This window comes from Eschscholzia californica, unplaced genomic scaffold, assembly GCF_041429995.1.
Source record: "Eschscholzia californica isolate CP2 unplaced genomic scaffold, dmEscCali1.0.p SCAF_3, whole genome shotgun sequence".
In the NCBI taxonomy this organism is placed as follows: domain Eukaryota; kingdom Viridiplantae; phylum Streptophyta; class Magnoliopsida; order Ranunculales; family Papaveraceae; genus Eschscholzia; species Eschscholzia californica.
This window is the reverse complement of record NW_028238420.1, coordinates 35,663,306-35,683,470: the sequence shown is the minus strand read 5'-3', so window position 1 is coordinate 35,683,470 and position 20,165 is coordinate 35,663,306. Positions and strand designations below refer to the sequence as shown.

The window sequence follows — 20,165 nt, the reverse complement described above, 5'->3', positions numbered from 1 at the left end:
CACAATCAAACACTAAGAAAATCAAGACAATAATATGTCAATGAAAAGCCCTAAGGTTTCCAACCCAATTGATGGCCGGAAAACCTAGAAAATCCGGTCAAATAGAAGTGAGATTCCGGCCAAGGCCTTGATGAATCCGGCCAAGCTAAGAAGATTTAAGATCCGGGCAAGCTCTGTCCTTCTCGAGCTGCTGCTGTTCTTCCTTGAAGGCTTGGACCCGAGCTAGTTGTTGGCTACCCCGAGCTGGTCACCTTGCTGTTCCGAGTTGCAATGATGTTTCCCGCCGGTTTCCTGCACCCGAGCTGCTCCTCTTGTTGCAGCCGTGCTCAGTGAAACATGAGCTGGTCTTCAAAATCCCGAGCTGTTCTTGTTGAAGACCGAGCTGCTGTCTCTTGGCTTAGATGTGCCGCACCGGCCAAAGCTACGGCCGGCTAGTGTGGTGGTCGGCCAAGCTTTGGCCGGAACTCCTCTTCTCCAACTCTCTCCCTAAACTTTCCTAAACCCTAGCTTTTTGATCCTTTTTACAAACCCTCCAGTCTGATTTTCTTTTTTTCATTCTAAAGACCCCCACCTTTTCTTAATGGCCCAAAGACTTGGTCCAACTTCTTTGACTTGGGCCAAACTAGGGGTGCTCATAAAACTTCTATTTGTCCCTTCTCTTTTAAGCTTCTGGGCTTGTCTTTTAGAAATCAAGGGAGTGCCTGTAAGTTTGTCTCTACTTATAATGTGCAGAAATGACCAAAATGACCCTTGCTTTCTTTCTTCCATAACTTCTCCATCCGAATTCCGATTCGACTTCCGTTTTCGCCGCCGGATTCACCATCGACTCCACTTGCCACTTAACCTCTGATCTCTGCCAAAATTACCAAAATACCCCTGGTCTCTCTTTCCTTCCGGTCTCTTCCACATGAGATAAAAAAGTGATAAATGCTCCGTTTTATTCCGAATGAAGCGTCAAACTGCAAATAAGGTACCTACCAAGAAAAACTTATAAATAGTTAGAAATAAAACACGAAAAGAACTAACTCATCGAAGTTAAGCGATCCAAATGTGGCATTTTAACGCCACATCAAACATCCCCAAACTTAGAATTTGCTAGTCCTCGAGCAAACAAACTCAAAGTAAAATCCTAACTCACTTTCGGAGGAATCCCGATTGCATTTAGCGTATGAAATAAGCCGTTAAACCCCTAGGTTACCCCTAAAGGACGAGTGTCGTCTCGTGAGGGTTTCCAGAGAATATACTCACAAAATTCCAGTTTCAAAGACATAAAAGAGTTCAACATCGATGTAAATAAGATAATGACAACTAATGACACACTCAAGCATGCTAAACAAACGAATCAAAATCGATAAACGCATATATATGCTAAAAGCCTCCTCACTAGTAGTCTCATCCTAAAATGTAAGTGTCCAATCATAATGAGCATCATCTAAGTTCAAAGTCACAAAACTTCGATTTCTACCTTAGTACATTTCGCCTCGACTTTAGCCTCACGGTTATACACTCTTAAACATGAAATCACTCAAAAATAGATAATACGGTTCACTCTAATGTGTGAGCATGGAATAAAGAGAAACTCAACACATACAAAACAAATGAGGATAACAAGTTTTAGAACGAAATGATCTCTAAAGAATGGAAATAATCACTAAAATGGAATGGGGAAGTTCACTCACCCTTCTCACCCACTATACCCTCTAACAATGTTTCCTAAAGGTCAACGGATACAAGTAATGAGATGAAAGTAGTGAAATCCCGAGAACGTCGACGTCTTCAATAAAAAGAACGCTCAAACAACTTCTAAACTTAGCTTTCTGCCTTGAATACTTTATTCTCACAACAATTACACATAAAAAACACAAATAACCCATAAACTCAATTTTTTTTCATTTTTTTTTTTCATTTTTCTTTTTTTTCATATTTTTTTTTTTTTTTTACTTTTTTCATAACAAAACAAGAACACTAACACTTGTATTCTCAACAAACAACTTTTTCTTCATTCTCACTTTGTTTCACATTCTTCTTTCTATACTTTCCAAGTCTTCATTCTCGGGAGTAGTATGTGAATGGGTGGTGGAGTATCCGTTTCCCTAAAGTTGACACTATTGTCGGGTTTCGTGGACTACAAGAGTAAGGTCGCTATCCTGATGTCACTCCTAGTGGCTAAGAAAGTTGAGCTCATGAGATCGTCTAAGCTCTTTTAAAAGTTACGAGGTTGAGTAGCTCTTCATTCTACTCAGAGTTAGCGCAGAAGAGTACACTCGAAAACAATATAAAGGCTCAGATATCTCACATGGGTTTAAGTCTCCACTAATGACTAGTATAGGTCCCTCAGAAATGTTTCTTCTTCCTTAGGATGCTACTCACATGATCAGACAACAAACGCTAAAGGACTCGACATTCATGAAAAAGACTAAAAACATGCATAACATTCATCAAAACTGAAACACATGCATCAACATACTTAAGCATACCACTAAAGTCATATCAAATCTACCCAAAAATTTTCAAATTTGGTCAAATTATTGAACCCTCTTGTCTTTTGAAACCTTATGGTCATGGCTAATAGTCATACCCCATCCCCAAACTTAAAACTAACATTGTCCTCAATGTTTCAGCCATATACTCACCAAAAGATAAGACATATTAATTTAAAGAGAAGAATGGAAAGATATTACCATAGCCGGAGGAGTAAGAGATACTACTACCGAGACTCATGTATGAACAGGTTCCAAGTTGATGTCGAGCTCGTCGCCATCCCCAAACTTGGAACAAACTATGCCTCAGAAGCAAAACAAGTAAGAAATGCTCCTATGATCAACAAGAGATATGAGAATGAAGCACATAAGATCATGACCATAAAAATGACCACTAACGCGGGTACACACGATTGCATTGAGCTATGCAATCAGCCGTTGATTCTCTTGCTTTCGCAAGAGCACGAGTTTTGTCTCGTGGAGGGTTTCCAGAGATGATACCCACAAACATCAAGACCCATCTCAATCAGTCAAAGATCATACAATAAGAGACGGAAATTTTGGGGGTCAACCCAATGAAAGTTATATGCAGGTGCTAATCGTCTCATAAAAAGATAAAGGATATGAAGTGCACATGAGACGATAGAAGAAAACAAGCCATCCCCAAACTTAGTGGGTGCACAGTCCACTAAGTAGGCATAAATAGAAGGAACGACAACAAAGAAATCATCAAAAGGATCGACGTACACGTGAAGGGTCAAAATATCAGTCGAAGGCAAAAAATCATCTGGAAGCTTAGTGGACAGAATATCCACTATGTCCATGGACGTCTTTGGAAAGACGTCTGAAATGTCCCAAAAGGGATCAACAACCGAGTTTGAGATCATGTGGAAAGTCAAACTAGACTCTAAGGGTAAGGCAATAGGCTCGGGGACCAAGTCAAGGTCCATGGTTTCCTTAGGTAAATAGTCTGACGAACTATCCAACATGTCTCTAACTACTACGTCATCAACATCCTCAAAGGCATCTAGAGCCTCGCAGTCAGTTATATTAGCAGGCCTTCCTAGAATTGCATCTAACACTGACTCCTTACAAGTGTCAAAAATCGGATAGTTCATAATCATGTCATCCTCAAACTTGCTCGTAGAGCCATCACCCTGAACATCAACGTCTAATGTAGTCCTATCATGGTGAGACGACACTGGTGGAGGAAACAAGACGACAAGGTCATCAGACCGTTCAGGCTCTAAGGTGCTATCAGTAAATTCATCGACATTTAACTTAGTACTAGGGTTAGACGTATTACCCTCGTCATCGTACCTAGTACCCTCTTGAGTTTGGGGTGGTGAAACCCCTTCCTCGTCGACGAATAACTGTGACTTAAGCATCTTTACCTGTTGAGTCAATAACTCAATTGTCTGATGTACTTCTTGCCTCATTTGAGTATCTGCCTCTACAAATTGGGAGATCATCTCAATAAGACGACTCTCAGACTCTGATTGGGATCTATCTTCAAGAGTCTCTTCATAATAAGGCTCACAACTGTAACTAAATGAAGACTCTTGATGATAACTCCCACCGTACATACTAGGATCATACCTGCCTCTAAAATCATTGGTCTCAGAATAGTGTGGACTATAAGGTCTCTCATATATATTGGGTGTCGGACCATATCTATCACTAATCTGACCATCTCTACACATCTGTTGGTACTCTCCGAATGTGATACCATGTCGATTAGGCTCAACTCTAGGCAACTGTTGGTATTCTCTTAAGGTCATATCAGGTCGGGTAGTGATGGAACTCCTCAGATCAAGGTCATCATCATCATCAACATGGAATGGCCAACCGTTAGAATAACGTTCCATGATCTCACAATGTTCAAGGACCAACCCACAAGCTATCAAAGCAAATCAAAACTTATCCAACCAATCACACACAAGTAAGAAAGAAAGAGATAGAATACGATACTAGCGGATGCTCCTCTCGTTTCGTTTTTCCTTCCGATTCCTTTCTGATTCTTTTGTTCCCCTTCGCTCCTATGTTCCTGTTTTTGGGCTTTTCTCTTAAAGTGGTACCTTAAAAAAGAAAATATAAGAAACTACGAAAATAAAGAAAGAAAAACGTCTAAGTTAACAAATAACACTAAACTAATGAACAAAACAAGCTAACAATATCCGAACTACTAAACCTATCCCCAAACATTCCTAAACCCTAGCTTTTTGATCCTTTTTACAAACCCTCCAGTCTGATTTTCTTTTTTTCATTCTAAAGACCCCCACCTTTTCTTAATGGCCCAAAGACTTGGTCCAACTTCTTTGACTTGGGCCAAACTAGGGGTGCTCATAAAACTTCTATTTGTCCCTTCTCTTTTAAGCTTCTGGGCTTGTCTTTTAGAAATCAAGGGAGTGCCTGTAAGTTTGTCTCTACTTATAATGTGCAGAAATGACCAAAATGACCCTTGCTTTCTTTCTTCCATAACTTCTCCATCCGAATTCCGATTCGACTTCCGTTTTCGCCGCCGGATTCACCATCGACTCCACTTGCCACTTAACCTCTGATCTCTGCCAAAATTACCAAAATACCCCTGGTCTCTCTTTCCTTCCGGTCTCTTCCACATGAGATAAAAAAGTGATAAATGCTCCGTTTTATTCCGAATGAAGCGTCAAACTGCAAATAAGGTACCTACCAAGAAAAACTTATAAATAGTTAGAAATAAAACACGAAAAGAACTAACTCATCGAAGTTAAGCGATCCAAATGTGGCATTTTAATGCCACATCAATGGTGTTACAACATTTCAACTGAAAAAGAGTAAACAAAATACCTATCCCCGGGGAAAAAGGAATCTGCCCATGATTCCGGATTAAGGGATTGGAAAAACCTCTCCACATTAGTTCCACCCATCTCAACCATTTGTTCAATGGTTGCGTGATACTCGCTCTCGGGTAATGCCCGTGCCGCCGTAAACATAAGACTCTGAAAATAACGTGACTGGCGCGCCCCGTTACGTATTCTCAAGTTTAGATTACATCGTAAGTGCCAAGCACAGAATGAGTGGTGAGCGGTGGGAAAAACATTCTTCACGCCTTTTAGAATTCCAGCATGTCTATCCGAAATAAAGGTGTAACGTTTGATCGGATCCACCACTAATTTCAAATTTTGCAGAAACCAATCCCAATTATGATCATTCTCAATGTCCACAACTGCGTAAGCAATGGGGAAAAGACCTAACAAAAAAATAATAATACAAAATTAGTTTTGTTGATTCATAAAGCAAATATTGCATTAGCAGTTGATGAAATGTCCAAACATACGTGGTAATGATGAATGACATCAATAAATGACGCAGCATCTCACAGTATGCAGCGTCATTTTAGACCATGTTCTTAAATTTTGTCAAGTGTTAGCAGGAACATTAGAATGTTAACGTAAGATGTAAAAATGAAAACATACCGTCGTTTCCGTCCTTGGTAACCGCAGCTAAAATGCAGCCATTAAAACGAGTTTTGGCGAATGTTCCATCAATATAGATCACAGGACGACAGTGTTGAAACCCAAGGATAGATGCGTGAAGGGCAATAAAAACTCGGACAAATCTATTGGTAGTGGGTTCGATTTGCAAATCAATTATGCTATTGGGATTAGTAGTCGCCAAAGAATCTACGTACCACTTCAACTTTGCATAGGAATCACCCTCCTGCCCAAATACTTTGTCCATGGCTACCTTCTTACCACCGTAAGAAAAGTAATAGCTCAACTCAACACCGTAATCATCTTGAAACTTTTCTTTAACTTCAGCCGTACTCCAATTTGGGTGTTTTCTGATGTCTTCATCTATTAGGCTGCCAACAAGTTTACTAGAGAGTTTGGGATCCGCAGGTTTGAGAACAACATCGAGACAATCGTGTTTCGGTTCGTACTCTTTCAACAGAAACACGGATTTACATCCCAATGGTGCAACCCCGTGGACTCTCCAATTACATCCGGGTTTGGAACAAACGGCAATCACACGACCTGGTTCATTCTTGATATATTTGTAGTTGTTCTTGGTTGCAATGGTATATCGACCGAGAGCGTGTCGAAAAGCTTTGACACCACCGGGAAATATTTGCCCAACCTCCGTAAATACGTCGCCCCATGAGTCACATACTAACTTCTTGTCATTATTTTGAGATGTAGAAAGTGACCTTTCAGGTTCCATACTGCAAATTTGAATAAAATGTTATGAAAGGATCATAAAATGTCTTAACATTGTGTCAAATGTGCGAACAAAATATGGAATGGCGTAGCATGTGTTAGCATGTGCCAACATTCCTTGCACTGTCATAAAACTGGAAGGAAAATGGGGACATTTAACAAAATGTATTAACACATATTACAGAACTGTTAACATTTTACACAATGTTGTACAAAGGTACACAATGTTAACACAAACTGTCCTGTTTAGTTACAAAATCAGGAAAGGTTTTGAGAAAAAAACTAATAAACTGAACGACCAAACAAGATATATGTGATAAAATCATATGGTCCACACTGCAATGTCTGTTCATTTCATAAAATGATAATCACAGTAATCATTAGATAGCATTGCAACAAATATGTTAACACATGGTAAAACTTAGGTTAACATTTAACAAAATGTTTTCAAATTCTGAATTATGAAAGTACAGAAACAGAAGTGTAGAGAGAAAACCCTAAACTGTACGGACAAATCATAAACATTGGGAACAAAAACAGAAAATAATCATCACAAAAGAAGGATGAACAAATAATAAAAAGGTACCTGGTTTTATGGAAGAAGAAGATGATGACTGAAGTTTCTACAGAGAAGAAGATGATGACTTTGCTGATGACTGAACCACGAAAACAGAGAAGAAGATGATGAGTGAACTTTTCAGGTCTGGGCTTCAACGAAAACAGAGAAGAAGATGATGAGTGAACGAGCAAAGTAGGGTCTACAGTGAAGAAGATGATGAATGAAGCAGCAAAGGAGGGTCTACAGAGAAGAAGATGATGAATGAAGGTGGAATAGATTGAAGAGATGGCCGGTGAGGTTGGAGAGAGAAAAGAGAAAAGAGGGTTTGGTGTTGGGCGGTGAGGTAGAGAGAGAAAGAAACCCGGTTATGGAGAAAGGGAGATATTTTAGAGAGAGAAAATTTTGGTTTGGAAAAAGGAGGGAGTAGTTGGATATATATAGGAGGGCAAAAGAGGGAATAGAAGAAACCATTAGGTCTTAGAGATACAAGTTGGGAAGAGATGAAGCATAGGGATGTGTATTTGGGTTTGATATGAATTATTATTTGATTATTGGGTTTTGGGTGAGATAATATACCTTGTTGGGTTTTTTTTTGTATTTGGGCCCAAAATTTGGGCCTTTCATCAAAATTTTCATTCGGAAAGCAGCGGTTATTTTTTGCAAAGTTGACAATCCTACTTTCCAATATTTTTTTCTCAAAATATCGATCGTGAAATTTCCCTGAATTGGTAATACATAGGAATAAATCTCTTCTCATTCGAAAATTTGCGAAATAAATTAGCTGTGTAATTTGGGTTTTCCGAGACATAGTCGCTCCATAGTTGAATATGTCATTCTCTTCTATGATTAATCACCATGTGTCGAGGCAGTGGCGGATCTAACTGGTGGCTAGGGGAGGCTATAGCCTCCCCTCACTTTTCAAAATAGTTTCTATATGCAATGGAAGTAAGGTTATTTGCCCCTAAATTATTGTCTCACATGCAAAACAAACTGAACTGTAAGTCCAGCCGGGTTGGTGATTTGAAGGTTTAGGTGAACAAACCTCGATGTCTTTGGCGTCGATTCTCACCAAGTCACCATCAACTTTGTGTACCATTTACATTTATAGTTGACGAGAATCTCAAATTGATGGATAAATAACACCTTTTTAACTTTAAATGTCTCAATTAAGCACAACTATAGTTTCAAATCCAATGATTTTCCACTTAAACAAAACTTTAATTATATCTATTATACTCAAATGTACTAATAATTTGAACTTCTGAATGCTAAAGTGCATTTCATCTCCTCCATTTATTCTAAATTTTAGACTAACCTATGTTAAACTTAGAGAAAAGACGTCAATTATCTTGTTTTTTCTTGTTGCTTGATAATATAATGTTCCTTACGAGGTGAATATAATATGGAATTTATTTAAAATAATAAACTTTATAATCTCACATTGATAAAACAAATTTCTTTATTCCTTTTTTTTTTAAATTTATATTAATCATGGTGCTTAAAAAGACAAACAAAAGCCATGCAAATACCATTAGCCATAAAAAAACTAATAACAATAACATGTTTTTATTAGTTTTTTCTTTAAATTTTTGTAGGTCTTTTAGTTATTTAGGTTGTTGAACTGGACCTGTATGGAGTTGCACATTATCTTCGTCATCATCTTCTAAAATATAATTAGTGAGAACATTGTTACGTGTATGCAAATATAAGAGAACTTTTTGTGTTCGTGTCTTCTTCAAGTTCTTCTTATAGTTGTTCAAGTGGATATATGTCGTAGTTAGCATTTCCTAACCGTAATTCATTGTAGTGATATTGATGTGGTAGAGAAATGTAAGATGATCGATCACTGCAATTTATGTCTATTTATAGCTTCAATCTTGTGTCAGATCTTGCTAAAATTCTCGAAAAAAATAAAACTAAAGATTGTATGATAAAAAAATCTTACCGAATCTGAAAAAACTATAAGAGTATGAATTTTCTTATCAGTCACGTCTTATCAAATAATCTTGAAAAAAAACTAGAGATTTTATGATCAAAAAATCTTATCGAATCTGAAAAAGCTATAAGAGTACAAATTTTCTTATCAGTCACGTCTTATCAAATAATCCTAAAAAAAAGCTGAAGATTTTACGATCAGAAAATCTTATTGAATCTGAAAAAGTTATAAGCCTACAAATTTTCTTATCAGTCACTTCTTATCAAATAATCTTGAAAAAAAAAACTACAGATTTTATGATCAGAAAATAAGGTTTTCTGTCACGTCTTATCAAATAATCTTGACAAAAAAGCTAAAGATTTTATGATAAGAAAATCTTATTGAATCTGAAAAAGCTATAAGAGTACAAATTTTCTTATCTGTCACGTCCTATCAAATAATCTTGAAAAAAAAAACTAAAGATTTTTTTTATCAGAAAACCTTATTGGACCTGAAAAAGCCGTAAGAGTACAAATTTTCTCATCAGTCACGTCTTATCAGATAATTTTGAAAAAAAATTAAAGATTTTCCTACCCAAATTTATCAACATATACATGACTTGTCATAACTCTTGCTATAACACATCTAAACACATACAGTTCCTAAGGGTTACTTAAAGATCCAAAATATGAAAATTAGCAGAAAGAGTAATAAGGTACCTTGTGGAATAACAATCACATTACAAGAAGATGTGATTTTAGCTAATGCTTATCTTGAGATATCTCAAGATCCTATTAAAGGTAACAATAAAAAAAACGACTGTCTATGGACTCGAATTACTGAAACTTTTCTTAATCAAGTGCCCGAGAGCGGTGAGCTATCTAGAACATCTAAGTCTCTGGCATGGCGCTGGAACGTGATTTCAAGGGAAACAAAAAATTTAGAGGATGTATCACCAAATGGAAAATCGAAATCAAGTGGTTCTAGTGAGTTAGACATTGTAAGTATTTACTTATTTTTGTTAAAGTATCAAAGTATCGATCCACATATTTTTAATTATAGGTTAATCAAGCGAAAGCATTGTATGTACAAGATCCAATGAAAAAAAAAAATTTATTCGAACGCGTATGGTCCGTATTGAAAAATCCATGAAGGAACCTATGCATGCAAAGACAACAATACTTCTCTAATGCATTTCACGAATATGAACCAAACACTCTTGCACCAGAATCTCCTGGAGTTCGGTTCTCAATAAATCTTGAGGAAACTAATAATGAAGCTCCAGCAAGAATACAATTTGATCACTCTAGTCTGCCCGCCGAGAGAAAGAAAGAGAAGATGAGAAAGAGTATGGGAGACTCGGAAAAAGTTTACCTAGATAAAGTGTCTCAGGAAGGAACAAAAATTCGTCACATATTAGCGCAAGTACAAATTGAGAGTGTGCAAAAACATGCAACCCTTGTCGAACAACCTGACAAGCGTCATCAACTTATGATGTTTCAAACTGAGAACAAGTGTAACAAAATTGAGGTGAAATGTAATAAAGTAGATTGTAATCGTGCACAACTAGAGAACAACGTTATGAAAAAAGACCTAAGTTCTATAATAGGCCCAGAAGAACGTGAGCACTTTCAAAAACAAATCAAGTAATTATGAGAGAAAATACTGGAGCGGAAGGGACTCCATCAATTTTTACCCTATTTGAAAGTGGGTATGGAGGTGGTTGATATGGAAGAGAGTATAGAGGTGGTTGATGCGGAAGTGGTGAGTATGAAGGTGGTGGACATCTAATTGATAGATACAGAAATGGTGGATACAGAGGTGGGTATGGAGGTGCAGACGGAGGTGAATCTAGATGTGGAGACGGAGGTGGAGACTTACCGGAGTACTACATAACAATTTTAGTTTATATTTTCGTATTTTGTAGTAATTTACGCATTGTAATCAGGGGCAGATCCATAGGGGTGCGAGGGGTAATTTTTCATTTTAATGTATAAATAGGTATGTCTAAATATATATCTTCTGATATAAAAAGTTAACACAAAGAAGTCTTTAGCTGAGTGGTTAGATTGCCGGTTGGAGTGTTGTAGGGGTCGTGAGGACATGAGGTCAAGTCCGTGTAGAAGCATTTTCATTGATTTTTTTCCATTTATGTATCTAAACCTATATATACCAAATCATGTGTTTAGATGAAACCAAGCCGAATTTGGCTCAGTGGTTAATGTGTTGATTTTAGGTGAGTGGCAGCGCGAGATAGTAGGTTTGAGTCCCACTACAAGCATTTTCATTGGTTTTTTACATTTATGTGTTTAAATCTATATATACTAAATCCTGTGTATAGATGAAATTATATCGAACTTGACTCAATGGTTAAGGTGTTGATTTTTAGGTTAGCGACGGGAAACTGGCCACTAGTTATGAAGTGGGAGCGTGAGGTAGTGTGTTTGAGTCCAGCTATAAGCAATTAGAAGAATTTTTAACTTTTAATATTTCAACTATCTTGAATTCCTATAAATATTTTGTTAATTACTGTGTTCGCAAAAAAAATATATTTAAGCATATAAATCTGCACCCCTTAAGTGAAAATCCTGGATCCGTCCCTACTTGTAATATCTCTAATATTATATATTTGTTTTTAGTATAATGTTTTTATGCATAATCTTTATTAATTATATTTAATTTAACACATTTTAGAAGTTATAAATAAAAATAATAAGTTATAGATTTAAAACTATTTAAAATAACAAAGATGCCAATATAGACACTTGAAGAATGATTTGCGTTTGGAGTGAAACTCTATTTAAGGAGTAAACATATAGAGATTATGCTAATATAGAGCTCCAGTGGGACACTCAACCTCTAACACTTAGAGTGCCACATATGACTTTTCGGAGTTTTGTTAAAAAACCATCTCCAATGGGACACTTTGTTAGACACTCTATTATGAGGTGGACACATTTATTATAGAGTGTCTAGAGAGAGAAACTCTAAAACTAGAGTGTCTCTTTGAGACTCTCTAAGTGTGACTTTAAAATTTAAACCTATAGAAATCTTTTCTTTTCAACTACTTTTTCCATATACAACTTAAGAGTGACATGTGTATTAAGTAGAGAGATTTTAGAGATTTCTATTGGAGACAAAAAAAAAAATAAAGAGTGGGTCTCTATATTGGCACGTAGGAAAGAAAAACTTTATTTGACACTTGACAACTAGATTTTAGAGTTTTTGCTCGAGTGTCCCATTGGAGATGCTCTAAATCTTAGAAACTTTGAGTGCCACATATGATTTTTAGAGTTCTTTTTTAAAACTCTTTCCAATGCAACACTTAGTTTGGATCTCTAAGCTGACATGTCGAGGGTGGAATAAAGATATCAAGAGGACACTCTATTTCTAGAGTGTTCTCTTGAGATATCTCTAATTGTCCAACTCATCAATATTAGATTTTCAACAAATAAAAATTGAGTCTTCTATATTTTCTAAATAACTAACCATTTATTTACAAAAATAACTATGCCACATAAGTAAATAAGATAAGTATAGAGCTTTGCATTGAAGACAAAAAAGTTTTGAGGATCTGATCTATTTTTGCCACCTAAAAGTGAGAATCCCAGTTGAAATTTGACACATGAGATGAATATAGATGTTTTTGAGATTTGCATTGGAATTGCTCTAAAGGTCATGATTTTAAATTAAGTAAATAGCTTCAGTGACATTTAAATTAAGAAACTCAAATAGACACTCTAAAATTAGAGCATCTCCAATGGGACACTCAAACTCTAAAACTTAGAGTACCGCTTGGGATTTTTAGAGATTTTGTCAAAAATCTTCTCTAATGGGACATTCTAATTGACACTCCATGATAATGTGGAGGCATTTAATATAAAAATTCTCAAGAGAGACACTCTAAAACTTTAACCAATAGAAAACTTTGTTTTTTCCTATTGAGTTCAAGAGTGACATGTGTACTAAGTAGAGATGTTTTTAGAGATCTCCATTAGAGGCAAAAAAAAGTTTAGAGTGTCTATCTTGATACTTAGGAAAGAGAATTTAACTCACAGTTGACAACTAGGATTTTAAAGTTTTTTAGAGTGTTCCATTGGAGGCAATGCAACACTCAATCTTAAAAATTCTGAGTGCCACATAGGACTTTTAGAGTTTTTGCTCAAAAACTCTCTCCTATACAACACTCAATTTGGATCTCTAAGATGATGTGGAGGTAGTTAAATAGAGATCTCTCAAGAGGACACTCTAGAATTGTCCAACTCATTGTCCAACTCATCAATATTTAAATTTCGAACAATAGAAATTGAGTCTTCTATATTTTCTAAATAACTAAGTATTTCTTTACATAAATAACTATGACACGTAAGGAAATAAGATAAGTTTAGAGTTTCGCATTGGAGACAAAATAAATTGAGGATCTCTATTTTCGCCACCTAGGAGTGGGAATCTCAATTAAAACTTGACACATATGACAAATAGGAAAAAATATTTAGTTTACTCTGTTTGGATCTCTAACATGATGTGTCGAGGGTGGAATAAAGATATCTCAAGAGGACACTCTGTCACTAGAGTGTCTTCTTGAGATATCTTTAATTGTCAAACTCGTCAATATTTGAATTTTAACTAATAAAAATCGTGTCTTCTATAGATTCTAAATAACTAATTATTTATTTACAAAAATAACTACGACACACAAGTAAATCAGATGAGTTTAGAGTTTCGCACTGGAGACACAAAAGAGTTAAGATCTCTATTTCCGCCACATAAGACAAATAGAGATTTTTTTGTGTTTTGCATTAACGGGACACTCAAACTCTAAAACTTAGAGTGTCACTTAGGATTTATAGAGATTTTGTTAAAAAACCTTCTCCAATTGGAACACTCTACTAGACACTCAATGATGATGGGGATCATTTATTAATAGAGACTCTCAAGAGAGACACTCTAAAATTAATTAGAGTATCTCTATGAGACTCTCTAAGTGTCACTTTAAAATTCTAACCAATAGAAACTCTTGTCTTTTAACTACTTTTTATCTATTGAATTGAAGAAGGACATGTGTATTAAGTAGAAGAGATTTTAGAGATCTCCATTGGAGACTAACAACAATTAGAGTGTCTCTATATTGACAATAAGGAAAGAAACTCTTCATTGACACTTGACAACTAGGACTTTTAGAGTGTTTGTTAGAGTGTTTCTCTTGAGACATTCTATAATAAATGCATCTACTTCGTAATAGAGTGTCTAATTAGAGAAGTCTTTTAACAAAAACTCCAAAAAAATAATACTTCATCCGTCTCATATTAAGAGTCTCACTTTCATTTTAGAGATCTCATATTAAGAGTCTCACTTCCCTTTTTATCATATAAAATCCATCTACTTTCCCACAATGTCCTTACCTTGAGTCAACTATAATTTGTTGGAATTTGTTTTTGCAATAAAAGCACTTAAATGTTTAGTGAGGTGGGAAAATGAGGTTCTCATGAATTTTATACTTTTTTCTACAATAAATAAGGATAAAAGTGGAAGAACAAAATATATGAAAAAAAGTTGGAGTTCCAAAACGGGACTCTTAATATGAGACAGAGGGAGTATGTGACACTCTAAGTGCTAGAATTTGAATATTCGAGATGTTCCATTGAAAATAAAAAAAAGTTTAGAGGGTCCCTATATTGTCATTTAGGAAAGAGAAATTCATTGACGCTTAACAATTAGAACTTTTAGAATTTTTGTTAGAGTAACTCGTTACGAAATGTATCTTTAATTTTGGGAAGCCCCTTAATCATTTTTACAACTTATTTTAGCCTACTAAATATGACTTGTTTCCCTTCCCAAGTGGAATTATTAGAACAGCCTTCCATTTAAAAGTGGAGGAGTAGCTATTTGAGGCAAGATCTGGTTAAGTGTTCTTCACTTCTATTCTTGGTGGCCTTCTACATAGGGCAAATTTTGAGATGGGTGCCTCTAAATGCGCTCCACCGTTTTGCTCTTAATCCATTGGGGTATTTAGCGATACCCCCTCATCCCTAATGTCCAATTAGGGATGCCCCCTTTTTTAATTGGATATTAGGGATGCCCCCTTTTTTACACTTAAAAGTACTTAATTACCCTTATCTTCATTTGTTTTCTTCAATTTCTTATATATTTTTGGTGTTATTCTTACCAACAAATTTTTGTTTCTCATATTTATTTTTCTCTTATCCAACTTTTTCTAATTTCCCAACAACATTTATCAAAAATTTAAAATTGATAAATCACAACAATTCGAAATAAAAATCGTAAATTGTAATAAAATTTTTTTAACTTACTAATTTTTTAATGTATACGAGTTATAATTAATAAAAAGAACGATAGATATCAAAAAGTCTTCTTCAAATTAGTTACATATATCAATTTTAACGTTAAATGAGAAAACAAATGTGAAGTTAAATTTTTTTCTTTAAATTTACAAATTTTATTTCGAATTGGTTTAATTTATTAATTTTAATTTTTCGATAAATGTTGTTTGTAAATTATAAAAAGATGGATAAAAGAAAAAAAAACTATGAGAATCGAAAATAAGTTGGTAAGGATAACATCAAAGAGGTATAAGAAATTGAAGAAAAAAGAAAAAATAATAAACATAAGGATAATTTTGTACTTTTAAGTGCAAAAAAGGGGGCATTCCTAATATCTAATTAAAAAGGGGCATCCCTAATTAGACATTAGGGATGAGGGGGTATCGCTAAATACCCCTAATCCATTCCTCTCTTGACACTTTTCTTGAACTTCGAATTGAGTAGTCCGAGGGTTCTGAGACTGATCCTATTCCGTGTTGTTCAAAACATATTATGCCCTCGGAATGCACCAATTTTTGGGGGCGCAAAGAGAGTAGGAGGCCCAAAAGTGAAATGAATGGGCGCCAATAGACTTCACCCATTTAGGATAGTATTACTCGGGAAATGAGCCGTTAGTTTCGGGAGTTCGATCTAGTGAGACTGAAAAGTAGATGCTTTCACCAACTTACAAGCATTCGCCATCTCTCTCTCTCTCTCTCTCTTTTCTGTTGCAACTCCATCCCTGTCTCACTCAATATACATAAAACCCTAATCTCTTCCTTTCTCACAAAGCATTTCATTTTCATGGCTTTGGCTCACTCTTATTCCTTTTCTTCTATTCGATTCGAACCTCCTCTTCGTCCTCACAATCACAAATTATCCACCACCATTACCACTAGCTGCCTCTTTGCTAGAAGATTTTCATCTCATTTTCTCTCACTAGATCACCAGAGGAAGAAGATCAAAGACCGATTCATTTCCTCATTCGCTGCTTCACATGAAGATTCGGTAAGCTAAATTCTTTTTACTCTTATTGACATTCATTTCTTTCTTAGTTCTGTTACGTTAATTAGGTCAAGTACTCAAGAGCTGGTCGTATTTGTTAATTCGATGGAGTTCGTACGAATAGAATAACTTTTTAATTTCATTCCAGTTATTGTCTGGTTTTACTCAATCAACTCAGTCTTAGGTTTTCACCATTATATTTGTTGAAATGTGCCTTGATTTTGGGTCAATCTCAAAACCCAAAGTGTGATCCTGAAACCCATTTATTTTGGCCTGACTCGTGTATGTTAATGTTATGTTTGTCATAGTCTTGTAAATGGGGTTATTACGTTTTTAGGTTTTGGTGGAGGACATTAGGTCGGTGAGGTATATATTTAGAAAATTTTAGGAAATCTTTGTAATCTTGTTCTTCATACATAGTGAAAAATAATCGCGGCATTGTTCGTGGTGCAGTACGTTTTACAACCGACCACGTAACTATTTTGTGCGATTGTTTATATCTATTGTTTCTTTTATACTTCTATTGTTCTTCGTCATAACAATATTAATGTTTTTACGAGACGTTCTGAATTTCGTTTAGCAGTTGGTACCTAGATTTTGAGTATTCCATAATGTTCTAGACTTATGGTTCTTCTTTTGCATATTTTAGAAGCATTCAGATATCGAAGGAGAAATGGAAAAGAGTGAGCTTGAAGTAGGAGCTGAAGAATCAGGAGAAGCATGGAAAAAGTTGCTGGAGTCATTCAAAGAACAGACAATGAAGATGCAGGACATGTCCCAAGAAGCATATGAGTTGTACTTTGAGAAAGCAAAGGTCATTTTGAAGGACAGTTCAGAGAAGTTAAAAATTCAAGCAGAGAAAGCAAGTCGGGATTTGAGTGTAATAGCAAAAGAAATCAGTGAAGTAAGTAAAGGATATCTTTCAACTGCTGCAGAAAACTCTCCTGAGGAGGTGAAGGATATTGTTGAAACTTTTGCTTCATCTTCAGATGATCTAAAAGAACCCTCGAAAGTTCGAGACTTTTACGTTGGAATTCCATATGGTATTATATCACATGCTTAAACATTTAAGAACATAAAGAAATTGTGGGTTTGAAGTAGTTAATCTCTTTTAATCTCTGTAATGTACGATTTACTATTTGTAGGTACACTTCTTACTACTTGCGGCTTTCTTTCGTTCATGGTTACTGGAAGCCTTTCCGGCATTAGGTTTGGTGTCATCCTAGGTGGTACACTCTTGGCTTTAAGTGTATCGAGTCTAAGATCATGGAAAAGAGGAGAATCATCTGATATGGCTTTGAAGGGACAAACAGGTTATATTTTGCATCTTAGAAATCTCAATTTGAAATCAAATCGTAATATTTTTCGTTCTCCATGCACAATTTGCTTAACTTCTTTGAGTTTTACTTTGTTAAAACTTTAATCTGATGTGCTTTTGATGTTGTAGCAATTGCTTCTATAATCTTTCTAAGGGATATACGATTACTTTCTCAAGTAAGATTCCCTCTAGTTATATTTATATTGTTATTTTCTTTGAGATGCTGTCTTTTGTTCTTAGGGTGCTAACAACATTTATCTGGTTTTGTGTTTTTGTTTTGCAGAGGCCGTCACTTCCATCTTCTCTTACGACTTTTATCAGGTTTATATGATCGATACCTTTCTAGAAATAATGATGATGTTCTTGTGTTTCTCTTCTAAGGTATTCAAACATTGCAGTGAGTATGATTTATCTAATGTGCTGGCTTTATTAGGGCAAAAGAAGGAATTTTTGTCTATACTCTATAGTCCATACTCGGATATAAGTTCTCTCTTTGAAAATCTCCTTAAAATTTAGTTTAGGCCATACACTCAGGTCGAGTAATACTATAAAATAAAAGCTTTAGAAAGCAATGTTATGATTGAAGAGTAGTTCATTACTTCATTCTTAAGAGTCTCTCGGCCTTACCTCCAAAGTTGGCCAGAATTCCATGCAATGTGCCTTTCTCAACTGTGCATTTCTTTGTTATAAAAGAATATGCATTTCCTTATGTTGTCTTCTAGGTCTTCACTTTCTAACAGGAAATCCTTCTTTAGTTTAACATGGATATGGGACGGATATCAGTATCAGACACGTGTATGAGATGTTAGATACAGTCCATACAATGAGTAGAGAAAAGGCCAATACAGGGACACTATTGTGCATTATACACGTACATATCCTCTTGTCTATGCTATTCGGTCGTTTATTTTCCTTCTTATAGTTTTTATTTTGGAATCAACCATCATCAGATTATATACAGAGAACATGTTAACTCAGAATTGTGTCTTACGGTCCTAACTCCTAACACAATAGTATCCAAGTAAGCACAATACTTACAGACAAAGCCTCACACGATCTCCGAGTATTCGGAAAGAGTATCTAAGAATCCGACACGGCAAAAAGAAAGTAAAGGAGTGTCCAACTGTCCATGTGATAGAGCACTAAACAGATGTGATTCTTTAGTTCATCAATTACACCGTTCTCTGATTTTTGTTTCACTTTTTTCCTGCATCTCAATGAATTTTTATCGATCATCGAGATTTAGGTTTGATTTGTCTGACACAAATAACTTGAATTTTTGCAGTGGTTCAGTTGTAGTTTTCTATCTATATAGGATCATGGTAGCTGCCAATCAGAACAAGGGTCCACACTCAGAGCGTGGACACAGCAATTAGTTTACCTATGAAGGGTTAGTATCTGTTTTTTCTTTCAGATCGCTTTTCAATGAAACATTATGACTTATGAGATAACTATTGCTTTTATAAAACATCTAGTACGTTTTTAGTTTTAGATATTAGAAACTAGTTGACCCCTTCGATAAACAAGAACCATCGTACAGGTGGTTTAGGTCCCCTCAAGAACTCTAGAATCTGTAACTAAGAGAATGAATGGTGTTTACTGATTCTCCTAAAAAAACAGACTTCTTAACTAATCGAAGATCTAATTACTAAACAGAGATATTGAACAACTTGAATCTTTTTGCATAATATATTTCTTGAAGAGCTAAAACAATGCAATTGATTGTTCTCCTTTTTTTTCCTGAAAGCAGTTGGGTGCAAGGTTTGTTCGGAGTTGGACCTGACCTAGATGAAAAGCGATTGTCCAATCAAGAAGATCAGTAAATACAGAGTGAGAGAGAGATAGAGAGATGGGATCCTTCAGGTTTCCTTTTGTTAGTTCATCACTCAAACTGTGCTCTTGGTAAAGGAAGAAAATAAACGGAGGATCACAGAAATCGATTAGGAAGCCATGTTCTATTTCATTATCTCAAAAATAGATGTAATTCCGTTAGCCCGATCTCCACAACTTGTGCACTTACAATTTTGAACTATGGATTGATGATAAAATGGGTTGAAACTTGTGCATGTTCACATTTTGATGCTTATATGAGATATTGTTGTTACGGAATCGAAATATGGATTGACAGATTCTCACTATGACACAACTCTCTTTGCTACAACGATCCTTCTGTCATTTCCAACTCTTTTTCAGTTTTCGGTTTTCGGCCGTGGGGCTGTGGCAAGTATAGTGGTCACATTGACCTTCCCAGCGACCTCAAGTAAGGAGATCGAAATGCACTGGCTTCTGGTGCAACTCTTTTTCTTCCCTCTTTATGAGAAATTCTGTTAGTCGAACTAAATCTTGGAGAAAAGTTTCTGAAAATCAGT

General features: G+C 35.7%; 1 protein-coding gene across 1 annotated transcript; it reads left to right on the top strand.

Annotated features, from left to right (window-relative positions):
• Positions 1 to 16,071: 16,071 nt before the first annotated feature.
• Positions 16,072 to 19,911, top strand: LOC147549869 (protein FATTY ACID EXPORT 3, chloroplastic-like). Its single transcript, XM_086670210.1, has 7 exons — positions 16,072 to 16,481; positions 17,128 to 17,521; positions 17,624 to 17,791; positions 17,926 to 17,972; positions 18,080 to 18,117; positions 19,082 to 19,186; positions 19,547 to 19,911. Exons 1-6 carry the CDS (start codon positions 16,278 to 16,280, stop codon positions 19,170 to 19,172), a joined length of 942 nt encoding a protein of 313 aa, XP_086526336.1. The 5' UTR covers positions 16,072 to 16,277; the 3' UTR covers positions 19,173 to 19,186; positions 19,547 to 19,911.
• The last annotated feature ends 254 nt before the right edge of the window (positions 19,912 to 20,165 follow it).